The sequence below is a fragment of the Lupinus angustifolius genome, chromosome LG04, assembly GCF_001865875.1.
Source record: "Lupinus angustifolius cultivar Tanjil chromosome LG04, LupAngTanjil_v1.0, whole genome shotgun sequence".
Lineage (NCBI taxonomy): Eukaryota > Viridiplantae > Streptophyta > Magnoliopsida > Fabales > Fabaceae > Lupinus > Lupinus angustifolius.
The window spans coordinates 22,239,350-22,263,591 of NC_032012.1; the positions used below are offsets into that span (position 1 = coordinate 22,239,350).

At 33.7% G+C, this 24,242-nt stretch overlaps 3 protein-coding genes across 4 annotated transcripts; all 3 read right to left on the bottom strand.

Annotated features, from left to right (window-relative positions):
• LOC109346248 (transmembrane protein 184A-like) lies at positions 3,869–8,864 on the bottom strand. Its single transcript, XM_019585706.1, has 6 exons — positions 8,447–8,864; positions 7,621–7,694; positions 6,740–6,889; positions 6,050–6,335; positions 4,782–5,015; positions 3,869–4,600 (listed from the first exon to the last, which is right to left on the bottom strand). The coding sequence occupies exons 1-6, from the start codon at positions 8,600–8,602 to the stop codon at positions 4,244–4,246; spliced, it is 1,257 nt and encodes a 418-aa protein (XP_019441251.1). The 5' UTR covers positions 8,603–8,864; the 3' UTR covers positions 3,869–4,243.
• Positions 11,626–13,993, bottom strand: LOC109346249 (uncharacterized protein C9orf78 homolog). Its single transcript, XM_019585707.1, has 6 exons — positions 13,752–13,993; positions 13,412–13,627; positions 13,142–13,265; positions 12,876–12,949; positions 12,329–12,486; positions 11,626–12,132 (listed from the first exon to the last, which is right to left on the bottom strand). Exons 1-6 carry the CDS (start codon positions 13,874–13,876, stop codon positions 11,963–11,965), a joined length of 867 nt encoding a protein of 288 aa, XP_019441252.1. The 5' UTR covers positions 13,877–13,993; the 3' UTR covers positions 11,626–11,962.
• LOC109346247 (protein phosphatase 2C 32-like) lies at positions 16,743–23,676 on the bottom strand. 2 transcript variants are annotated; one of them, XM_019585705.1, is made up of 6 exons: positions 23,260–23,676; positions 21,890–23,144; positions 20,745–21,850; positions 20,056–20,169; positions 17,991–18,255; positions 16,743–17,008 (listed from the first exon to the last, which is right to left on the bottom strand). In XM_019585705.1, the coding sequence occupies exons 2-6, from the start codon at positions 22,932–22,934 to the stop codon at positions 16,893–16,895; spliced, it is 2,646 nt and encodes an 881-aa protein (XP_019441250.1). In that variant the 5' UTR covers positions 22,935–23,144; positions 23,260–23,676; the 3' UTR covers positions 16,743–16,892. The 2 variants fall into 2 exon arrangements, with proteins under 2 accessions (XP_019441250.1, XP_019441249.1); XM_019585704.1 differs by having other exon boundaries at positions 20,745–23,144.

Here is a 24,242-nt window from a genome sequence, read left to right on the forward strand (position 1 = left end):
GAAAACAAAAATAATAGATTTATAATATTTATTAAAATTTAATTAGTCTAAGATATAGAATGAGATATCGACTAATTCATTAGGTACTAGTGAGATGTACATTTAGCTAACACAAAAAAAAAAGTCACACTGTTTCAGTTTCAGGAATTGTTAATAAACCCTTAAAATGGAAACTTGAAAGTGGAAAATGTTACTCCTACTAATTTATTTACATTAATGGCAAATGCATGGCACACAGCTGGGAAAGAAAACTATAACAAAACAGCCTCTGATTCTGTTCCCTCAATGACTCTCCAATTAATCTAGTATTATAATTCAAACCTGGAACTTTGAAATACTTCAATACTTTCTGGTGCTTTGCCCCTACCTTGACAACTCAAACTTTGGACTTGCAAATTGCCATCATAGTTCTATTACCATTTTTCTCAAAAGGGTCCCCCACCCCAATCTTTAGTAATTAAGTGATTAAGTTCTATAATTACCATTCCCATAGAACATGCATGTGGTTGTAGTCTAATTCATTGGACTGTAGTATACATGCATACTACTTATCTTGGGATTATAAGTTTCTAATTCTAATAATACGCATGAAATCCTGCTTCAGACTTTACCATTTTTTGTTTTTTATCTATCTGCCTTCCTTCTTAGCTTGGTTCCTCAATAAAACTTAATAAAACTGAATTTGGTTATCATTGAAAATTGAAAGGTATGTGTTAACAAACAACCATGACCAAATATCTTAATTCATTATATATTTATCTTCCTGATAACGCCGTCAGGGAAAAGACAAAAGCAGATAAATATATGTGGCTAGAATAATAATAATAATAATAATAATAACAATAATAAGTCAGTGAGCAAGAGCAAGGAGCAACTAGTTTTTGAAGTTATCATAACTGAAAATGAACATAAAACAAAGGCAAATAAACAACCATGAGATTAATGAACATATACTACACTAGTTGCAATGATCTCAAATCTTTTTATTTACCAAAACACAATGAAGAATCATTTTTTCAGTTTAAAAGCTTTGAAAACCTTATCCTGCGGTAATAGAAGGCACATTTGAACCTTGACAACACGAACCTTCTTACAGACCTTAGCCTTAGCCATACAACTTTCTTGACACGAACTATAGAGCCTTTGATTCTCTCAGTGAGACTCTTCTTTCTACTGAATTGGTAGCTTCTAAGGAATAGTTGTCTCTTCTCTATCATGGTGTAGTTCTGTTCAGGGTAGAATCCAAAAGACTCAGTTCTAAAAAATGGGTTCATTATCAAACTTCCCATGACTCACCCTGCTTCTCAATCAGACCCAATGAAGAGAGGAAAATAAGGAAATATATATAGAACCAAATAGTTAGGTACTTGTTGAAGTCAGATTTTTACAAAATAGAAAGTGTTTCGTGCAAGATTGAAGACTGATATGTGGAAGAGAAGAAGGGTAGAGGAGAAAAGATGGGGTCTGAATTGTAGAAATTCAAGGCACCTTGTGTTTGCTTTACTTAAAGACTAAGTTGTTTGTTTTTTCATCCCACTCTCCTTATGTCTTATTATATATGTGTCTTTTACTTCATGAATAAGAGAAATTATTATATGATATATTAATCTCTAACTCATTTAAAACAATGATAATATAAGATTATAATTCTGAAATCAAATTGTTAGGACCACACAATAATTTGTTGAGCATATGTAAAACGAATAGAAATATGTAAAACTGTTAAAACCAATAATAATAAAACAAAAATAACAATAATAAATATTCAAATGAGCACTCTTTCTGAAACAACTATAATTTTTTTGAGCATTAGCATGAAACAACTATAATTTTTTTGAGCATAGCATGAAACAACATATGTGACAAAATATCTTTGTTATTGTGGAACATTATTTTAAGGAGCACTTTAAGACGTGGACTGTCTGATAAGCTCGTGTTCTTTTGGATGCAAGGTCATGTGCCTTTTGTGTTCCTCTTTATATGCATGGCCTTTTTTCTTTGTAATTTTTATCTATTCCATGTTTTTCACATCTATGGTTATGGTTGAATTAATATTAGCCATACAGGTCAAGACAAACACTCCTAACTGCATGTGGGCAGGGGTCGGGTGGTCTCTATTCAGGATCTTTTTTGATACATTTTTTTAAGGGCATCTCTCACTTTTTTTGGTAAGGGACTAATCACTTTCAGATGTGCCACTGCTCCTCCCAATAAGTGTTTTTATCAAGAACTAAACTCATACTTTTTTTACCATCCTAAAGATTTACTAAGGTCTTACACATTACACCAACACCTTATTGATTGATGATTTACATCCTAAATTCTTTTAGAGGTGTGTTTGATGTGCATTGATACAAAATAATGGACAAGTGTGTTTGATGTAAATTAAGTGAAGAGGAAGAAAATAAGAACCACGTAAAATAATTTGTTGGGTCATTTCACATCCTTTTATTTTGCTAGGTGGTCAATGCACATTACAAACACAATAATGCAAAATATACTATAATATGCTTTAGATAAAGTTGTTGATGGTGATAATAGTGACCGATAGAATGACAATAAAGATGATAGTTGACATTATAAATTTATAATGATAGTGATGATAGTAGTGGTTGTTGTTGCGATAGAGACAAAAATGGTAAATTGTGTGAAGTAATTCATTCATGATCAAACTGCCAAAATAATGAAATGAACCAACCCTAACTGAAAATTATGATTTGGGTTGGCTCATTAGATCATTTTTGTGTGTAAAACAGGTGGTTCAACTTTTAATCCAACTAACCAATAATGAGTGTGATATTAGGAAAAAAAGTTATTTTTTAGCATAAGAAGTTTTAAATAGGTGATGTGATGAAACTTATTTTTATACATTCTTAAAGTCTTCTCAATGCACGATTTCTTATTTTCTCTTTTTTCTCTAATAGATTGGGTGAGACACCTATTACATTATTTTTCTCTTTGTTGATATAGGGATTTTGTAGATAGGAGTACCAATTGTTTTCATAATTATTTTATCCCTAAATTAATAAACTTTTTATTGCTGATAAAAAGAAAATTGGTGTCACGGTCAAAACAAAGACATGAACCTAGACGTGTACCAATAAGGACTATTTACCCCTACGACCAATCTTTGTGCTTAGGTGACAACAGCAGACGGTGCCTAAAAGAAAAATAAGCTAAATGGAAACAATATAAAAATATTTTGATTATCATGATTGTTACGTGTGAATTGAAAATATATGAGCAAATTCAAGTTATGACGATCACTACATTACAAGACGCATTAGGTATTGTACAATCACTTTGATAAGTGGTGAGGCATGTTTAAAACTAGAACTTCTGATCACTGATCATATTGAACAGCAACCCCAAGTTTAAATTTAACTAGTTTTTTTGTAAAAAAAGCATCACGCCATCAAAAATAGTACTATATTATTTGTATTCTATAGCGTGCAGATAATGAATTAGTTTTTGCACCTACATATCACTCAATTAGTATTATATGAAATTAAGAAAAGCGTATGGTACAAGTATTCAGTTACTTTAAGCCTTCACTATCCTTGTAAAATGAAAGTTTGGATCACATGATACAAGAGTTTCCATTTAGTGCTAAAAGAACGTTATGATATCGTTCAATCCATATAATTAATCGCACCCAATGGGATTAATATTTAATTGTTTTTGTTCATACAAGAGTTTCCAACAAGACATTATAGTAGATGTTATTGCATCCTTCATGTGGATCAGAAAGCATTAGGAGACATTCCAGAAGCATCAAGTTAAAATGTATACAGAGAATTGCAAAAAGGTCAAAATGATGGCAATGACATTCAATGAAACAACACTTGAATCTAGACTCGAAGTGCAAAGGAGAAAATAAGCAATCAATTAGTAAATTAGTTCTAATTCACATTCACTTTGTATCTGTCATGTTTGAAGTATGCCAACCATTTCTGTATCTACAATGTGCACATGATTGATACACACCCATTGAAGGATAACTAAGACTAAGAACCAATTATCAAGAACTGATATACTTGGAAGCAATAAGGGGTTTGAGCTAAATTGACACAAACATTGGAGCTGGATCTGCTTCAATCTTTTATGGAATCAAACAAACCACACTTCGCTCATAATTCTCTCCCACAACCAGAAAAGGAAAATGTTGGATGCCTCTCCTAGAATCCTCTTATTTAGGATTGACGACTTTTCACTAACTGTCTGAATAATTCTCATGGTCGCCTCACCTGGTACCAGCTTTATCAGCTGCAGGAACCTTTTCAGGGTAACTTGGTGCGTCCAAGTCAATAAGTGTCATATCATATGGAGCTGATACAGAACTCGACGTATCCAAAAGCAAGGATGATTTTATTTCACTGGAACTTTTAGCATCAGAGAGAGGACCAGAATTTGAGGGAGTGCAACTATTAGGACCAGAAAGCTGTATTTCATCTACCTTGTTTCCAAACATATGCTTATTTCTTCTCACCGTGTCCATCTCTGGTCCAGTTGGAACAAAAGTTCGTGACCTATACTTCCTTGTTCCCTCTTCACCTTCACCGTGGTTATAGAGAACATAATCATGATACGTTGGTGCAAACTGCCAAAAGTTTAAGTAACATCACAGTGTCAGACTATGAGTAGTGATTCAACAAAGCAAAAGTTGGGCCTCATTATTGAGATGATCGCATGGAACAAGGATAGCAACACAGTGGTTGCAAATCCAGGAATGATATGCTAACAAAACAAACTATGGGCAGAATATAAAAAGTGAGACTCACCTGGTGGACTGTATCATGGTAAAAGTCATTTAACATCAAAGCATGCCCAAGGCTAGCTGTCAAACCACGGGATCGACCAATGTTAGCACCAACATATTCCTTGTACGGAAATGCATATAAGTGTCCCACAGCAGCAACAAGCATCTCAACACAAATGATAAAATTTTGAAGTAAAGCAGCTTCATCTGCATCTTTAATGAATCTCGACTTTGCAGCAAGGAAGACTAAGACACCCTAAGATATCAAAAACAAAAGGTCACACTGTTTAAAACCTCTAAAGGGAACACAGTAGACATATGAAACACCAGCAAATTAACAATGATCATCTTCAAACAAAAGTAATAAAGATATAGCTACACGAAAAATAAATAAAACCATGGCAATGTAGCAAACTAACATCTTAAATATAAGCATGTCATGGTGCTTTTTTGTTTTATTATTGATTAGAATCGATGGTTAACTATTCAATCAGAATGTTTTATTTATTTATAGAAAAGCAGTTACTATTTTCGTGTGTTAACCAAGGGTATCTCCTCACCCTATGGGTAACGAACTAATCACTTTTGGGTGTTCGACTATCCTCTCAACAAATGTCGCTCTTGGGATCAAACTTTAGCCTTTGACCTTGTATGATACTTGGGATTCAACGAAGCTTTACAGTTTACATCACTAGACCAACTCTTCTTTGGTAAAAGCAGTTACTATTTTCTCTAAAAAAAATTGTTTTCAGTAAAATTGAGAAAAATAATAAACCTATAAAAAAAACAGAGATGAGAAGAGAAGGTTAGATTTTAGGTAACTGATAAATTTGACCGTAAAATTGACACTAAGATTGTCCCTAAGAAGAAAACAAAGACACCAAACCCAACTTCTGGCATAATATTGATATAGAATATTTGCTCCCTGAATTTTCAGGGTTATAAAAAACTTGAGATCAAGATATATCCAGTGTCTCTTCTATTGGGAAATATTAGTCTATCCGAGAATTTAAGGTACAGGATTTGCATTCTCCATTTTAGCAGATGGAAGAGGGAAGTTAAAAGGTTTTGCTTTGCACAAATTACTGATGATCATTTTAAGATGGAATAAGTCATCTACATTTATGAGCTATACTCTTATTACATAACATTCACATCCATTCTTAGTCATAAAAACAAAATTAAAATTGGCATTTTATGCTCTCCCTGCATTACCATACAGGGAAGTGAAATAGAGTTGATAAGATGAAGAAATTATAGACCATAAAAAGCAAGAGGTGTGAAAGTTACCTGCCAATAAGTCAGGAACACAACAGATTTTATTATGATAAACTTTGGGACTGGATTGAATGGATAAAGGAGATCCTTGCATGCCAGATAAAACAGAGCAAGAGCATAGAGAGCCATTGTGTATGAGCATGTATATATGATTGTAAGATACAGGTACGATTGCTTTGGATTGAAATTGCCATCCTTATATTTACCCTTTGCATAAAGTACAAGTGTAACAGCCACTAAAATGGGCTTCAAAATCACAAACTGCAAACACCCTTGCTTGCATCTGCGTATAAAACGCCTGTAATAAAAGCCCAGGAGTGAGAGATGATCAGCAACTACGATATAATGATAATGCAGCCATGTTTTTAGTTTGTCTCAGAGTTCTCGTTCCTCTGGGATGCCTAGATTTACATTTTTCAATAGCCTTATAAATAATTTTTTCTCCGTGTGCTACTTAGTACTTAATTCAATGCTTTTCCGGTGAACATGATTTATGATAGAGCATCATGGAGTTGTTTGATCCATGTAGCCGACCTCACCTAGTGGGATAAGGCTTAGTTATTGTGCTATTTAGTACTTACATAAGTTAGATACATGGAAAAAAACTCCAATGAAAGTTCTAGGGATCAGTTACATAAAACACCATTTTCAGGAGAAAAAGTTTTAATCCAAAAAAAATGCATCAGGTATACTAAAACCCACCCATCCAGAGGTATAGGAGGCAAGCAGCAAGTCATCAGAAACCATGATGGCTTCAGAACCCGACCGTTTAAACTTAGAACCACTGCTCCAGGACCACCAACCCATGCAAGACAGAGAGATAGGAAATTGTAAATGACCCAAGCTTCGTAGCTGAAAAGGTAGACAACAGAATGCAATAAATATACTGATCCTAGCTAATGAACATAGATCTGTTAAATGAACTTATATGTTAAAAACAAAAAACCAAAAACCAAAAAAACAAAAAACAAAAGGGAGATTCAGACTAGTAAATAAACATTTAAGGAGGCATGAAAGAATATAAAGAGTCAAATCAAACTAAATCAGAACAAAAAAAGATGTGACTTTCCATTCTTACGACTGCACATGCATGCACTTTTGCTGCTTTGGTGCTCTCCTTCACCCCAGTCACATAATTAACAGAATATTGTTATGGTTCTTAACTCTTAAGCATTATTTGGTGGGTACCGGCCAACACAGTGAAAAACCTATATATCCTAATTACATGTCTGTGAATGGGCAAGAAGTAAAATTTTGTACTTGGAATTGGACCACATCAAGAGTAGGATATCAAACCAGTAAGTTCTAAGAATTAATTTCAAAGGAGTTTCTGAACACAATAAAACCCAGTACTACTTCTGCCTGTTCACTAAATCAAGATTTAAGCAGAGTAATTGTAGATAATTATTATACCTTTACAAGTATGCCATATGTGGATACAAGTTAATCTTGCAAATCAAACAAAAAACAGAGAAGAGCAAGTGTAAACCATGAAACACGAATGAACAAAAAACATACAATACAGTATTCAGACTTGATATCAGCAACAATCAGAATATATACAGAATCATAGAATAACTTACACTTCCCGGATGGAATTAAAGTAGATTGAACTCTCAGGCAGAGCAAGGCACAACAATGACATTAATGCATAAACCTATCAGAGAAAGAAAAGTTAAAAGTGACTAAGCTGAATCATAGAGACATAATAATAAGAAAAACAATCGGGTATTATTCCAGGAGAAAAATGAAAGGTTGTATGATATGAACATAAAGAAATAAAAAAAAAAGAGTGTACCAACAGAAGAACTACTAGGAAACACAAAAACATGAAATGGAATACACAAAAATACACTCTTTACACTTTGGCGCTGAGCCAATTGATTGAACCAGCGTCCATTCTACTTTCTTGAGTCTTGACCAACATAAGTGGCGGAAACATAATCAATTCTCAATCTCAAATCCCCAATTCCTTACTCACATAGAACATACACACCCCATTCCTTACACACATACATACCTCAATTTCTACTTCTAGGTTTACACTGGATAATTTCAACAGTCGGCCTCAGGAGTAAATGAAATGTAGTATAATAACATGCATCGGATTTGGCATTTCAATTCCAGTTCATAAACCCTAGGGCATGAATCATGATCTTGATTTGACTACTTCTGAAACTAAATACTATACTACTTGATGCATTAAATGCACAGAATGCACAGATACATCAATTTCAGCAGAGTAAACAAACACCACCCAGAATTAAAAAACTTTTCTTAATTAAAAAATAGATGAAATGCAACACACAAAAAAAGGTTCCAATTACAGCAACTTCGCCAATGTTTGAATCAAAATTGTCAACATCCGAAATCAAAATCAGAAAGAGGGATTGTGATTAAATGACTCACTGGAACCATGAAGATGATCCTCACGATATAGCGTTGAAAAGTGGGCTCAGTGTAATTAACAAGGTGCCTATAAATGTGAAGCAAAGACAAAGCAAGAGCTCCAATTGTGCAAATGAAAGCAACAATGTACAAGTAAATTGGAACTGCTTCCACCATTTTGTTTTAAAAAAATTGCGGCCAAAGAAATTGGGTCTAGGAGTAAAACGAAAGTGGAAATTAACTAAGAATGGATTTACACATGCATAGCATTAAACAGAAGAAAGTGTAAACCCTAGCATGAATGAAAGAGTGTTTTGGGGAAAGAGAAATAAGAAGAAAGGGAGAAAAAGGAAAAGGTGGGTGGCACCAAATAATAATGGTGGCTGTTTGGCTTTGCTGTTAAGACATTGAAAGAGGGAGCACAGTGCCCAAAACACGCTAATTTCTACCTCTTTTTCTATTCTAACTGCCGACATGTCTATTATTACTAACGTCTTTTTTATTTCTAATTGCGATAAAAAATACAGTTTTATTACAAAACTAAACGAATTTAAAATTTGTGCAACGACAATGTGATGTTTTTTACAATTATTAGCATATTATTTTGTATTAATTTTATTTGAGAGTCAATAAAAATTAATAAATTAATAATGGATAATTTACTGATAATATAAAAAATATTTACACAGTTTATATATTAAATCTAAACTAAAATTATTAACACTCCAAGATTATGATTTTAAAAGTTCAAAAATCTGAACTTTTTTGACTGGGTAAACTTCATCCAATGATATATAGTTCATCACTTTGACCAACCAATGACTTTGGTTTTTACTTTTTAGCATACTTAATTGAATGGATCTAGGGATTGGGTGCAGGAAGTTGGTCATTGATATTAGTGTCCATATCTATACCTATTCAAGAGACTAAAATTGTTAGAAAATAAATACACGTATTATTGCCTCATGTTGACATCGATATTCAAAAAAATACATATATTATTATTGCTTGTATGGGTAAAACCTATTAATGTGAATATGTTTCAATATCTAGGATCTATTATTATATATTCTATTAAAAATGTGTTGATCGAGTTGTGTAAGGTTCGGCTATATTTCCATAAAAACCAAACGATCAAAACTTTCATTCCTATGACCACACTTATCGAGAGGAGCAATCATGCACCTTGAAAAATATTATTTCCTTACTTATATAATGAGAATATTATATACTAAAAAACACTCTAAAACCATATTGGTGATCCACACATGACATAAGGAAATGAAAAGAGAGGAGGATATAAGTATAATAAACTTTTAACCTGCTCACTAGATAATTCATCATAAAGCATATGTTAGAATTTCTGACAATTTATAGATCACAAATATAATTCTATAATTGTGTTATAGCCATTATGTAATTAGCCAAAATATAAAATGATCTTCAGTAATTAATTTGGTGGCTAAGGGCATATGTGTCATGAAATAATATAAGTGTAGATACCTTGAGGCAATTTAAGTGCATAATGATGAAGAGACTGAATCAGAATTATTGCAACTTATGTAGTAACCGCTTCGGGTTACTTTTATGGGTTATGCTCCCCATTTGTAGAGCATTGGGTTTTGGTTGAGTGGATAATGAGAATAAAGGTGTGTTATAAACAAGGACTTGTTTATAAGGCAATAACACACAACACACAACACTAAGGCAACAGAATCTCACATCAAGCATTAGGTTCACTCTCAAACTCTTGGCTTTCTCATTTTCCTCTAGAGAAGCATAAGGAAAACCATTCGGCGCTCTAACATCTGGAAGATCATTGTACCCTCATACCTTCGAGATTCTGAAATGGCTCAACAAGGTATGTTCTTCATCTTCACCATTAAATCATTTGGGGTTTCTTCGGTCTGGACCATGGTCGTTCCATTTGGGTTTATGTATGGGCATAAACATTAGGTTATCGAAACGAAGTCATGACCATAAGGACCTCCGTATTCAATCTAAGGATTACGGATAAAGAAATTCTCCAACATTATATAGATTATATGCTAACATCAAAATTACCTATATATCATAATAATGTCACTGATGGGGAGAGGGTGGCAATAATGAAGCCTGGTTACATGTGTCGTGGTGATAGTAATAGAAACAATGGTGTGTTGTGGCTATAGCTATGACAGAATGACTTCAATGTTGCTATGGGAATATTGAATTATGGTGTGGCAGTAATTGTAGCATGACAGTGGAAATTAAGGATGTTTGCTGGATGAATTGTGACGAGTTTAGCTTAGTCCAAATTTGATTAGATAATTTGGTAGGTCCATTTTCTTGGACCTAAATCTGATATGATCATGAAATGATAATACTCTAGATAGAATCGAGCCGAATTGATATGTTATTGTAATAAATAAATTTAAAGAATTTGCATTACCAAATCATAAGATTTAAGAAGTATAAAACTAAACGTATTTATAATATATTGATTTACAAGTTTTATTGATAATTAATTTACAAGGGATACCTGTGTAGGAAGTTATATCATCCCACTTTTCAAGTGGTTGTATTAAAAATAAGAGTATAACTTCTCCCTCAATCCCACCTTTTTAAATTCGACACAATTTGAATTTTAGTTAATTCTAATTTCTATGGCTAAACCTCCCTAACTGCAGCTATAAATACCCCGTAGGAGCATACCATTTTTTGCAGGAAAATCATCTGATTCCTTTCAAACTCGGTTTTAGAGAAAGAGAAAGAGAAAGACAGAGAGGATGGAAAAAGTAGTTTTGAGTGGTCTAATATTGTTTGTGGGATTATTCACCTCGCAACTAGGTCAATCCTCAACTGTCCATCTCTTTATTGTCCTTAAATGAGTCTCATAATTTATTTAATAATTGTTCACAATAGCCCATAAATTAAGCAATTCTCTCTATTTCTCTTCTAAAGGTGTAACTCACATTTTGTCCTTAAAAATGATCCCACAATCTAACAACATTTCCATTTTCTCTTTACCATTTTTTCTCTATTCAATCTTTATTATTATTTAAATACTCTCAACAGCTAGAACACTTGAGGACAATGCTGCAATTAAGGACATCTACCATTGGTTTCGTTTAATAAGGATTTCCACAATGCTTAAGAACAAAATAAAAACTCCCGCTGGACAACCAGACTGTTTAGTTGCATCAGACTCAAACCATTACAGTTTCAAGCTTAATGGTATGTTAATGATAACCCAAAAGAGAGAGATGCGCTTAATATAATGATGCTTTTGTTGCCTCTTAACATAGGTCACAGTAAAGTCCAACAAATGATGCCAGCAGTGGCCAAATTAATGCATTTTATCACCTCTTAAAAGAGAGACAACGGAAATAAAGCATGAGCAGCTGTATGATCTTCTACCATCTTTTAAGAAAGGAACTGATGCACTGATACAGATCAATCAAATGCCAGCATGATAAGACCATTTTCATTGGAGTGGATTTCAAGTTCTAGCAATCCTTGACATACTCATGTAAAATATCTCACTAGTATCGCACGTTATCTCCGCATGACACGGTGGCGTTCTCGTTTCCTGAAGCGCTCTAGCATGAGTTGATCTGTTGCTGCTTGCCTTTGTCCAGCTCCTGCTGCATCGGGGCCAGAATCATTTTGCTTGGACCCAGAAGCATCATCCTGTACACTTCTATCTTTGTATAACTCCGGATGTTCTGCAAATTAGTCACTTTTTTTTGTTAGCATCTAGAATGATTCAAAACAAGAGTAAAACAAAGTGATAGACCTCTGGAGAGAAAATTCCACAAGATTAAATTCATTGATAACTAAATCAAGGCTGACAAGAACACACCAAACAAACTAGCAGGCATACATATGTAGTGCAATATGAAAGAACAAAGGAAATCCAACCTCTTCTAAGTTTTTCAGCATAGTCTCTGCCACGCTGAAAATAATCAGCGCTGTAACTTGACGGAATGCTGAATTCTGATTTTGTCTTACCCATAAGTCTCTTTTCCTGTAGAAACTTTTTGGCAGCCTCTGTTTCTTCAATATTTTTTAGCTTATATCTGCAAACATGAAACCAAACCCATTAAATCTTCGTCAACAGCAAGGAAACATCAAAACAAGCACAAGAACAGCAATAAAAAACAAAAAAGGTGAAACTATCAAACTTAAGAAGAAAGGAATCTGGGACAAAAAGAACCACTCGAGAACATAAGCCATTGAAAAAGGAATTTTAGCTGAAAAGCCAAAGTCTTTAAAATCTACGGTTTATAACCAAAACTACAGGCAGTGAGTTGGCATACAGATCAATTTGTCACCCAAATAAATCCCGCATGCACAATGTATAACTTGAAAGAAAATGTGAAACAATTGATCGAATATTAAAAATACTTCTTCAACAAATAATTTAAACTATGAATACAGCCATTGCAACACATGTGAGAAAACATACTCAATTGGAAGCTGGATCTCAGCAATACCAGTAGTCCATTGAGTAGAGCTTTCTTCTGAATTTCGCCTTTTTACCTGACAACAAGCAAAAATTAATTCGTAACAAGAAAAACAAAACATACGCAATGCATATCAGAAGATTATGATGAAGCAACAAAATAAGCCTCTAAACGGAAGTTACAGCGTCTATTAACTGTAAACTAAAGTAATAACAACAAAATGGGGACATTGCACAATTGCACAATAAAGGGAAGCTACTCTACTCACTTTTAGATGCTCAGGGATTTTATATAGTTCATCTTCAGCACGTTTCAACTCATTCTCGACTTGATCTGCAGCATCTAATTTCTTGCCCGTCTTCTTCGCTAATTCATTCTCAACATATCTGACCCTATTCAAGTAACCAACTATATAAGAATAAGATGTTGCACTATAATCAATCAACTACCTTCAATTTCAACAATCTCAAAAACCTCATCACACATGACAAAACATAGTATAAAACCTAAATATACACAAAAATAAGAATCTACACACATATTAGGGTCTTCAACCAAAACAGCAGTCTCTTGAGCAAAAGTGTCCTGAAGAACAAGGTCGTCCTTATCGCCGCCATCACCATCATTCTTCTCGGCGGGTTTGGAAGCTAAACTGCCGCCAATTGCACTCTGCGGTTGCAAACTAGGGTTAGCTGGAATTCCCGATTTCCTTTCCCTCTGCTTCTGGAGGAGTTTAATCTCTTCCAATGCCATTCTGTTCCGTCAATTATAAAATAAATCAACATAAAACGAAACCCTAACATAGATTACCAAATCAGAATGGGAAAAATTGTTTTTTTTGTGTTGTTCAAAATTCAAATAAAAGTGGAAAAAGGAACCTTCTTTCTCGTTCATCGTCAGATTCATTGTTGTTATCAGATTGAAGGGGTTGATCTTCTTCTTCGATTGGGGCACTTCTCTTGCGGTAGTTCTTCTTTCGCTGTTGTTTGGAATCTTCCATCATTAACTGTTCTTAGCATCAACTTGTGTATCGTATTAACCAAATCTACAATTTCCACCCTGGTACTATCGTAATTACGAATTTTGGCGCCCTACTTTTGGTTTTGGTATGATGGTATCTACTTGTTATTGGGTTTTTACTTTTTAGTCTAGGTTTATCTTTACATATTGCTCATGATTACTAGTGTTAAAGATGAAATATATTTTTTTTCTATATGAAAACGGTTGATCCTTAAGTAGCCATGTATTTTATTTTGTTCCTAATGAAAGGCAATTAAATCCATAAATAAATTGGTTACTTTTGAACTAATGTTTTTCAATAATAATCAACAATATTTAATATCTATACATTGTTAATATAATGATTTATACACATTTAATATACTATTGATCATTATTTGATTAAAATAAATGATGAATAATATAATGACATAGTATAAAACTCATACATTATTTGTGCATATTTTTTCCCACCTTATATAAAAAACAAAAAATACACACAAAGGATATTATTGATCCTTAATTGTATGACTTGTAATCTAATTATTAATAAAAGGATATTATTTTGTGGAATATATAAAGGTAAGAGAATTTAGGATGAATATATATTATTTTTCTAGTAGAATCAATGAACCACAAAAACTAAAAAGAAACAATACACTAAAAGAGAATGGTTATGGTGAGAGTAGATGTGAGTGATGTGATGATAAAGCATTAGTAAAAAAAGTCCTTTTAACTTTAATCCAAAGCAATTGAGGAAAAGGGGCCATGTTGAAATTATTTTTAAGTCTTTATTTACTAGTAAAAACGCTAATAAATATTCATGTTAATAAAAATGAACATGCAGATTTAGTTAGTTGCTATTGTAAAATGCAAACATTGACAAACCAGTGAAGAGGGGTTTGGTGAAAGATGCATCATTCATTCATTCATTCCTAGTCGCTCAAGGAGTTGATTTTTTCCCACAAAAAAACTTTTAATTGGTCAAAATTAAATTTTGTTTTTCTTTAGTCAGCAATAAGAAAGAAATTGACTCTTATGAGTGGTGCACGTATTACCAAATCTGAACAACTTTGGGGAGATTGGTCTCTAGAGACCCGACACCAACCACTTCAGTTCTACCATTCCTTTCAATGTTTTACATGTCCAAATCTTTAATAAGCAAATTGAATTCAGTCACATTATTTGGACTGTCTTCCATTATTAACATAGGGTGTGAGAAAAAATATATTGACTAACAATGTATTAGTTTTATATACTCTTATCATTTGTATTTAATTATTATTAATTTTAAAAAAAAAATAATTCAAATAAATGGTGAATAATATAGTGATCGTGTATATTCGTTTTTTATAATCATTTTTTATTTGAAATGGAAGACTATTATTGCACATAGAACTAAGCAATACAAAAGTTCAGGAATTCAGGGTGTTCGTGTGACAAATTTCAGACTATAAAATTTTGATAGGTTTTATTCTTGGACTCACGCCTAATTTGATCACATGACTGAATAATGAATAATCGGGTTACCCCAACACGTTAATAAAACATATAAGTTTGAATATTCCTATTATAACTGAATCATAACTACTTAACTAGACATTTGTCTAGGTCTCATTAGATACATAAGGGGCATTAATATTCCTCCAAAAGAGATTTATTCATACACAAGATGATGAAATATCATTACTAAATCATAAAATTAGAGAAATGATAAAGTACACTTTTTGATGTATATTAAAAATAAATAATATAAATATATTAGCATGAAGCAAAATGTTATTGATATAAGTAAGAAGTCTTATTTATTTTACATCTATACTATGTATAAAGCCAAAACTTGAAATAACTTCTTTCATGGTGTAATTTTTATTTCCTATTTTGGCCTTCACATTATTTAATTTTTATAAAAAAATTATATAATCCTAAACAACCACCACCAATACATTAATTAATCATATATCTCACCTTAAATTAAACATTATCATAAACAAACAAAAATATAATATAAAGTATACCGAACACAACAAATACATTCTAATTCAAAAAAATAAAATATATAAAAATTGAATGTATAGTATCACACAATATTCGCCGGCAGACACAAAATGTCTGTACACACTAGTAATTATAATTAAATTATACATTCTAAAATAATGTAAAGCATAGGAGGACTTAAAGCATAATTTGAAATTAACCGGAAAGTATACTGAATCTAATTTCTAAAATATCAACATGACACAATTATCTGGGCTTATAGATGAGTTGGTGGGAACTGGGAGGAGACAAAATTTGCATGCAATTACATTAACATACAAGGTAAAAATCCATCTGAGACTTTAGATGGATTACCTTGCAAGGATCTTTATATAAAATTATAACCATCTGGCTTAAAGATTGATGTCTGTTTTATTCCAGAGATTTATTTATTTTTAATATTATTAAGGGATTCCTCACCCTAAGGAACTAATTCTTTTCGAAGTTGATAGCTGTCATTTCCAACAAGTATCACTCTTAGAAATTAAACATTTAACCTTTTGGTCATTCCAAAGGTTTAACATGTCTTACACCACTAGACCAAGACTTTGTTAGTAGAGATTTATTTTTATTTTTTTTATTTCTCACAAGTATCCTCACACTAGATGCAATCCTGTCCAAACTGGTAGCATCTACAAGTATGTGAAAGTAACTCTTCCGGCATATATTTTTTTCATTAAGAAGACTTAAACCAGAGAAATCAAGTATGTAAATGGCCTCACTGTAATGTTTATTGGTCATTTTTAGATTATATGATGAATATATTTGGAATGAAGCAAAAGTGAAAATCAGCAAGGTAATTTTGAAATTATGTCTCATTTCGAAATAATCCAAAAGACTAATTTTGATTTCTAAAATCATTTTTGCTCCTAGCCCAAAATTGTTACATTATCATAGGCAACATGCAAATATGAAGGCAAGGCACCTAGCAAAAAATTAAATACAGAAGAAGCATTCAATTAAAAGAAAGAGAAAAAACATAATTATCCTGAGGATCTCCAAATCCTCCCCTCCAAAGAAACCACCATAACAGATACATCATCATGATATTTACGTCTCTCTCCATGAGGAATATCAAGCAATTCATGAAAATCCATTCCTGCACCCCAAAAATGTAACATAACAAATACATTAATGAGAAAGAAGAAAAATCAAATGTTCCATTTATACATATGTTGAAAAATGTTGTAGACAAAATATCACGTGCCATGATTGAGGATTTTGTCAAATTAAGAATTAACCATCTTGTAGAGGCTACACTAAACTACCGAGTGAATTCAAGAAAACCCCCTTATCATACCATGTACGGAATAGAGTGGGTGAAATAAGTCTTGTATCAAAAAGGAACAAGAAAAGGGAGTAACATATAAAATGTACTTATGAGCCTAATGCTTAAACATTCTTGAGTTAAGATGTGTTAAACCCACTTCGGGTCTGTATGCGAGTTGAGTTTTGGAGGGAAATGGGAAGCTTGGGAGCCACAAAGAACACTTATGAGATAGCTTTGAAGTCTTCCATTTCTCTTTCTTCCCTTCCAAAATTCAACTAACAAACAGATGTCACTTAGCTCTTAAGATCTTATGCCGATCACTGTTTTCCAAAGTCTAATATCTTCTAACAACCACAGTAAAAAACAAAACTTTCAAAAGCCAATGCAGCTAATAACATCTATCTCAGCTAATAACATCTATCTCCAAGATTCTAGACAAAGAAGCATCAAAGTAGTAGGTTTGTAAAAAACAAAATGACGGCTATTTATGTTTATGGATTAAACTACAATAATCAAGCATAGTGAAGTTGGAAACTTTTGACATCTCTGACCCAGAGTGGTAGCTTTCTCTATATGGAGTAGGATGAAAGAGTAACATGTGGCTCTTTCATCAATATTGTAGGGCCACCTCCATAAAAATAGAACTCTGTCTCTACTAACTACTAGGAAAAGATGTTCGGGTTCGAAGGATTTGCTTAAGAACTTCAAATGGAAGCCAGAGTCGAGAAGAGCATGTATAGAAAACTACTCAGATATAATATGTTAACTTTGGTAGTAATATGTGACAGACTAGGAAAGTGAAATAACTGACCATTCTTTTTAGCAGCACGGAGGAGAAGCTCTGCAATAAGGTACTGTGCAGGGTCACCTTCGGGGACATTTTCCATGAACCATGTGACATGGGCAACTACCTCTTCATTGCTGAAATATTGGTAAAGCCCATCAGAGGAGAGTACCAAGAACCGATCACTTGAGGAAAGTCGGTGATGCAGAACAGAAGGTGTGCAACTTAGGTAAGGAGCGGTTCCCACATAATCAACTTGAAACATCTCCAGCAGGGCTTCGTTAAAAGACAGCTAAAACAAAGCAATCAATGTTAGAAAAGGTTTGAATGTCTGCATCTAACGGATTAAACCAAACAAATAAGCAAGGTATCATGGTTGTCATCGTCATAAAAATTTTAGTCAAAAGCATGCAAATTAATTTTAGTCAAAAGCATGCAAATGATTTTCATTTGTCATCCTCCCAAACCTTAGTAGCCTGAACAATAATATATGGATAGCTTGAGGTAATTTAACTGACAATGTAAATAGAGCATCCGATTATACAGAAGTTGCTAGCATTTTCTTGTAAATATAAACTAATAGATCTTTACATTCAATCCCTACTATTCCAAATGAATCTTAACATATACAAGTAATGGTCAGTGACAAAGTGTGTGGGGTTAAAACAATAATATACCAAAACACAATCTGCTAATCCAATTCTGCATCTTTTCCTCAACTCTCTCTATAATGTAGAGTAGTAGACTAGATCTCATAAGTCAAAATATGGATTAACTAACCACTGATTATGTCACCCATTATTACCCACCCACAAACAGGGTAAACCCTATGAAAAGAGGACCATTCTGGTTCGCTCTTGTCCTGCTTGGGTCTGTGACTGCCCCAACTACTTTACATGTATAAAAAAATCCACCACAAACATATTCATTCTTGCAAGAGAACCACTATCAATAGGGATTAGGAGAAAGTTCAGTTTAAACAATGTGGACCAAAAAAATGTCAGCTAAAAATATCGGTCACCTAGCAAAGCAATAACCAAACATTCATAATCTTGTGGGCCCAGATTCCAAGAGACCTATGACTACTCCTTCCAATTAATAGATTGCCTAAAACAGACAACTCCAGTCCAGTGAGGTCCATGACTTAAGATGCACTTTATACCATCATACATTCACAAAATATTGAACTATAATCTGCCAAATCATATGTGGAAAATGTTTCATAAAAGGATGTTTACAAATGGAAAATTAAACAACTCTGAAGGCCAGACATAACGATCATGAAATGTAATCTTCCAAGTCAAGGATGAAAGTGACAAAATGGAACTTATAGCTAATAGATTGTGACATTTATGTGACATCTCCCCAACCTATATTTTATACTTCTATTCATATAATCATTTAACAATCAAGTGCATGGTTCTACCTGAGAGAGTTAATGGTAAAAGACTGAAATAAGATAAATGGCAAAAATGGATGCAGATGCCAGCCAGTCACACGCAGCTTTTAACGACAATAAGATGCATAAATAGGATTTCAGATTCCCTCTTTTTATTGCAAGTATCACTTCTCAAAGCCAGCCATCTTAAAAATTTCCCCTTAATTTAATTTTCCTTGACGCAAAAAGATGAGTTTCAATGAAAGAAAACTACAAGGAAATAAATCATCTCATCCAGAGCATCAATACTCCTCAAAAGAGAATAAATGCAAATAAAAAACCAATATGTACAAGCTACAATGGAAGAGAAAGGTAAATGAAGATAAAAAATGTAAACAAGCTACAATTGCCAAATTATACTCTGAAGCTTTGACAGATGCACCTTTCAGAAATTTTCTATCTAGGTGATAAATGGTATCCACACACATAAACAGAAACAATGAACCTAAAAAAAAGTAACTTACAGGTGCAAAGTCAGAATTCGTAATAAAGACACGGTCACTACACACACATATACCTTTTTTCCTTATTTTTTTGTATGTTAAGAAAAAATAGCAAGTATGAAAGCATGTGGAATTGCTACCTATAAACTACAGACAAAAGGACTGCAGCAAACAAAATTTCAGATAGGTCAAAATCAGAAGATCAACTGACCCTCTTCAAGAACCCGGCACCAAATGCTCTGCTGACTTTTAATTGTCCTTTCACTCGATCATTTAATATGGCTTGATTATCATCAGGATGTTCTGCTTTTATCCTAAAAACTTCCTGCAGAAAACAGCCAAAATTAAAATATTCAGTAAAAGTGGCACTTCATCAAATACCCTCAACAATTTCTTCTAGTAAATCAATGTTTCATATTTTAAATATGTTCGGTGATATATGATCCAAGTTTTTGCTAGCAAGTGTATCTGTTTGTAGAATATGAGAGAAATCCTAATGCAAAATGAACTTCAAAACAATTCTTGTCTGAATTAGATAACTGTGCCTGGAAATGGATTTTGCCATTTACGAAATACATTTTGCTTCATATTTATTAGAATTCAGTGAAGAACGAAAATTCAATGTCTCACCAAATGACCAACAACTGTTCTGGACCATAACTGGATACGTAATACACATTATTGTTGGCGATAGTCATCAATGCATTATACAATTTATCGCATTTCAAACATTTTTTTTATGAAAAATAGGAACAAAAATGCCGAACATAAAACAATAATACATGCCAGCCTAGTAGATGAAACTTTAGAAATAGAAGATTTGACCATGGTTTATTGAGACTTCCGAATAAGTATCATGGTTATTTGATTCACCAATACAAGAAAAAGGCAGAAAGACACCTCTTCAGTATTTGTGCTATGATCTGTGGAAAGCTGAACAGCCCTCATTTTCAATCTGCACATGGATATCTCTCTGTTTTTGTTCATCCTATTAACATGACTGTTTTGATTGTGAATTGGGGACTCCTCCGAAATCCGATCCAGCTCCATGCGTACTAATGACTCTCTAGATCGATTTTTATGCCTTGCATCATCCTTGACAAAACTTGGATTAGGATGACGATCATTCGGTCTTTCTTGAGCCAAAATCACACAACTATCTCCAAGGTTCATGACATAAACATCTTGATCCTTCATCAGCATCACTAAAACACATGACCCCATTAAAGCAAGCTCTGGATTCCTGTCCAGATTATTCTCCACCATTTCCATGTATGCCTCTTCTGTTCTCTCAAGGGCTCGTTCCATTGCTCTTAAAACTGCATTATGATCGACTCCAGACTTGCATTTTCTAATGGGACCCGAGGCTTCCACTAGTTTCTCATCAACAAAAGTTTCGTCCCTATCCCAATCATAACTCCAAGGAAAAAGTTTCTTACACAAGGCCTTTGGCTTCCTGTACATTTTTCTGATTTTTGAACTGATAAATGACTTCCTTGAATTCTGTCGTTGTCCTGAAACAGAAAAGGCACTCACCGGCTCCTGGTTAGATGCTCCAAACCTAATGCCTCCGTTTTTTCCTGATGTAGAGGGATCTTCATCCTGATCTTTGGAACTTTCTTCGTTTAAATTAGATGAGCTTGGTCTCACACTCTCCTCTAGTGTTGATTCCCTAGGAACAGAAGAATCCTTACCTTGTTCTGAGACCGAAAAAAGACCCTGCTCATCCCATGACTCCATCTGAAGTAGCTCATAAAGACGGACACTTTTTCTACCTTTACTAGGCAATTGTCCAAGTGGTGGAACAGAAGTTGGAATAGTACACGAGATACTAGAGCTTCCACAGTTAGGTAACCGGTTTTCAGCATTTTCCTCAACTATCTCACTGTTAGATGATTGATCCTTGATCATTACTGAACCAGAAGAAGATTCTAAAATTCCTTGATTTGAATTAGAATGAGTATCAGAATGTTCCTCCCTACTGCTTACTGGAGCGGGCATAGGTTTTACAGTTTTAGGGACTTCAGGTTCACATGGATGTGGATCTACAGGATTATCTTCATAATCCCAAAGTAACCCTTCCAATTCCTTGTCTATAAATCTGTATAGATGGCTCATCAGAAAATCAGGTGCATCTGGTCCACTAAAACCATCATATATCCCAATAAACAACCACCCTTGTTCTTCAGAAAGCACTACATGAACCCTATCTTCACCGGCCTTGCCCTGAGCCCACTGCAAATTATGTGTATTTCTATACTCCATCTCAGATGACCCAACTTCAACACAGTTTCTAGCAACTTCTGATCGAAACTTCGTCTCTTTGGAATGCCAAGCTAGTTGGGTCACTGGGTGAAACAATAACCGTTGCATCCAACCTCCACCTGCGGAATGCTTAGAGAAGGTCCGAGAAAAGGTGTTCTTCATTGGCCCGCTTACACTTCTCATAAGATTCTGGAGACGAGGCCTCCGACGACCACGTGCAAGAGGCGCTGAAAAGTTGGATTTATGATTATCATCAAGAGGACCTGACATAACTCCCTTCTCTATTGGCCCAGACATGAAACCACCGCCCTTATCCAATGGACCTGAGGCAAAACCTCTCTCCAAGGGTCCAGACATGAAACCATTCAAAGGTCCAGAACCACGGGGAACAGGCTGCAATGGGATTGCAGCAAACGAGGCAGTTCCCTCAAACGATGCAGCAGGTTCCAGGGCATCACTGGCAAACAATGCACTCTGGTTACCTGTTCTTGCAGTTGAAACATTGGCACTGACCGAAGCCCCAGAAATTGTCTTAAATGTAGTTTCCGGACAATTCTTGCCCAGCTTGTGTAGGCCAGAAGAGTGTTCCATGCTATCATGCCTAAAGGATCCACTCAACGTTTCGGAATCAAGGGTACTTGAATCAAGTGTATACCTCTCAGAATTCGATGGGGTAATGGCAGGAGATTCAAAAATGGATGGCCTCACATAACAGAAGGAATGGCCTAACCCTTCATCTAATGGCTCTAAAAACTCCAAATCAACACCACCTTTGCCATTAAATGGAACCAAACAACCAACAACACGAGAAGTACCATTACCCATTATTGCAATAACATATACAACAATCCCAAACAGTTACCTAAGATGCAGATATATGGTTTATAAACCAACACACCCTCAACAAGTACAGATACATAAGATAAACCAAACTCCTTGAAAACCCCAAAACTTGAAGAACAACCCCATGATGATTACTCAGCTCACCATGCATCATCATAAAACACAAATTCCCATGTGCTATTTCCACCAAAACTAACATAAAAATACACTCTTTAGCTCAGTGGGTGAGTATTTCAAACAGTACCAAATAGATAAGCTAAGAAAAATTAAAAAAATCCAAAATTTATTAGAAACATGGTGATCTAACCTTGTGGGTAGGGTTGGATCAAGCAAAGTTGGAAACAGATCTAAGAGCAACAGAAACAAACACAGAAACCCATTTCAGAATTCATAATAAAAAAATGTTCTTTCATGCTCTTGCTTATGGAATCTGAGAAATAAACATTGGAGGGAAGCATGGCCAAAGTGATTCTTTCACACAAAAATTTGAATCATTGGGTAATAGCCACTACTACCTTGAGTTGAATATGTCAAAGAAAAAATGTTTTTTTTTCTTCAGAAATGGAGTGAGGAGTGTGTTTTGGAATAATGGGGATAGTTGAACTTAAAGGCAAAGTGAAGATGGGGTTTTGATTCAAATATTTTAAAATGAGACCAAAATAATTATAAAACAAATAGAGACTTGGTTGGATGATGAAGAATCTGGTCTCAGTTCATTTAGAAAGGTCTCTCTTTCTTGGAGTTTTCAAATGGTTTTCCGGAGGGTAAAAATTAAATATAAAAGTTGATGTAACAAAAGGTTGGTAATTAAGATTATTATTTTGGATTTAAGGTTGGTAACAAAAGGTTGGTAATTAACAAATCATTCACCATTAATTTATGATTTGTTAACAAAGGTAATATAAATAAAGAGTAGATAAGGAGTTGACAGTGTAAAAAAAAAAATTACTGTATCAGTCCATAGATTTTAAACTCTATTATTTTTGTTAGTTTAGTAATCAAGATGATTAATTAATGACTAAAATAGAAAAAATGGTTATATCATTTTTTAAGTAAATCATAATTTATAAATAATAAATAAAGAAAGAAAATATAAAGTTAAAATATAAATTCTAATGTTATCTTGAAATTCTAAAATATTAATAAATCAAAATATTTTTTGTTGTTAGTACCCAAGTGAATTAGGGTTGATTAAAGTAATTTGTATGTAAGGTTCATCTAAAGTAATTGATAAGATATTTTATTAATTAATTTCTTAATATAATATTAAATATTATCTTTCATATATAA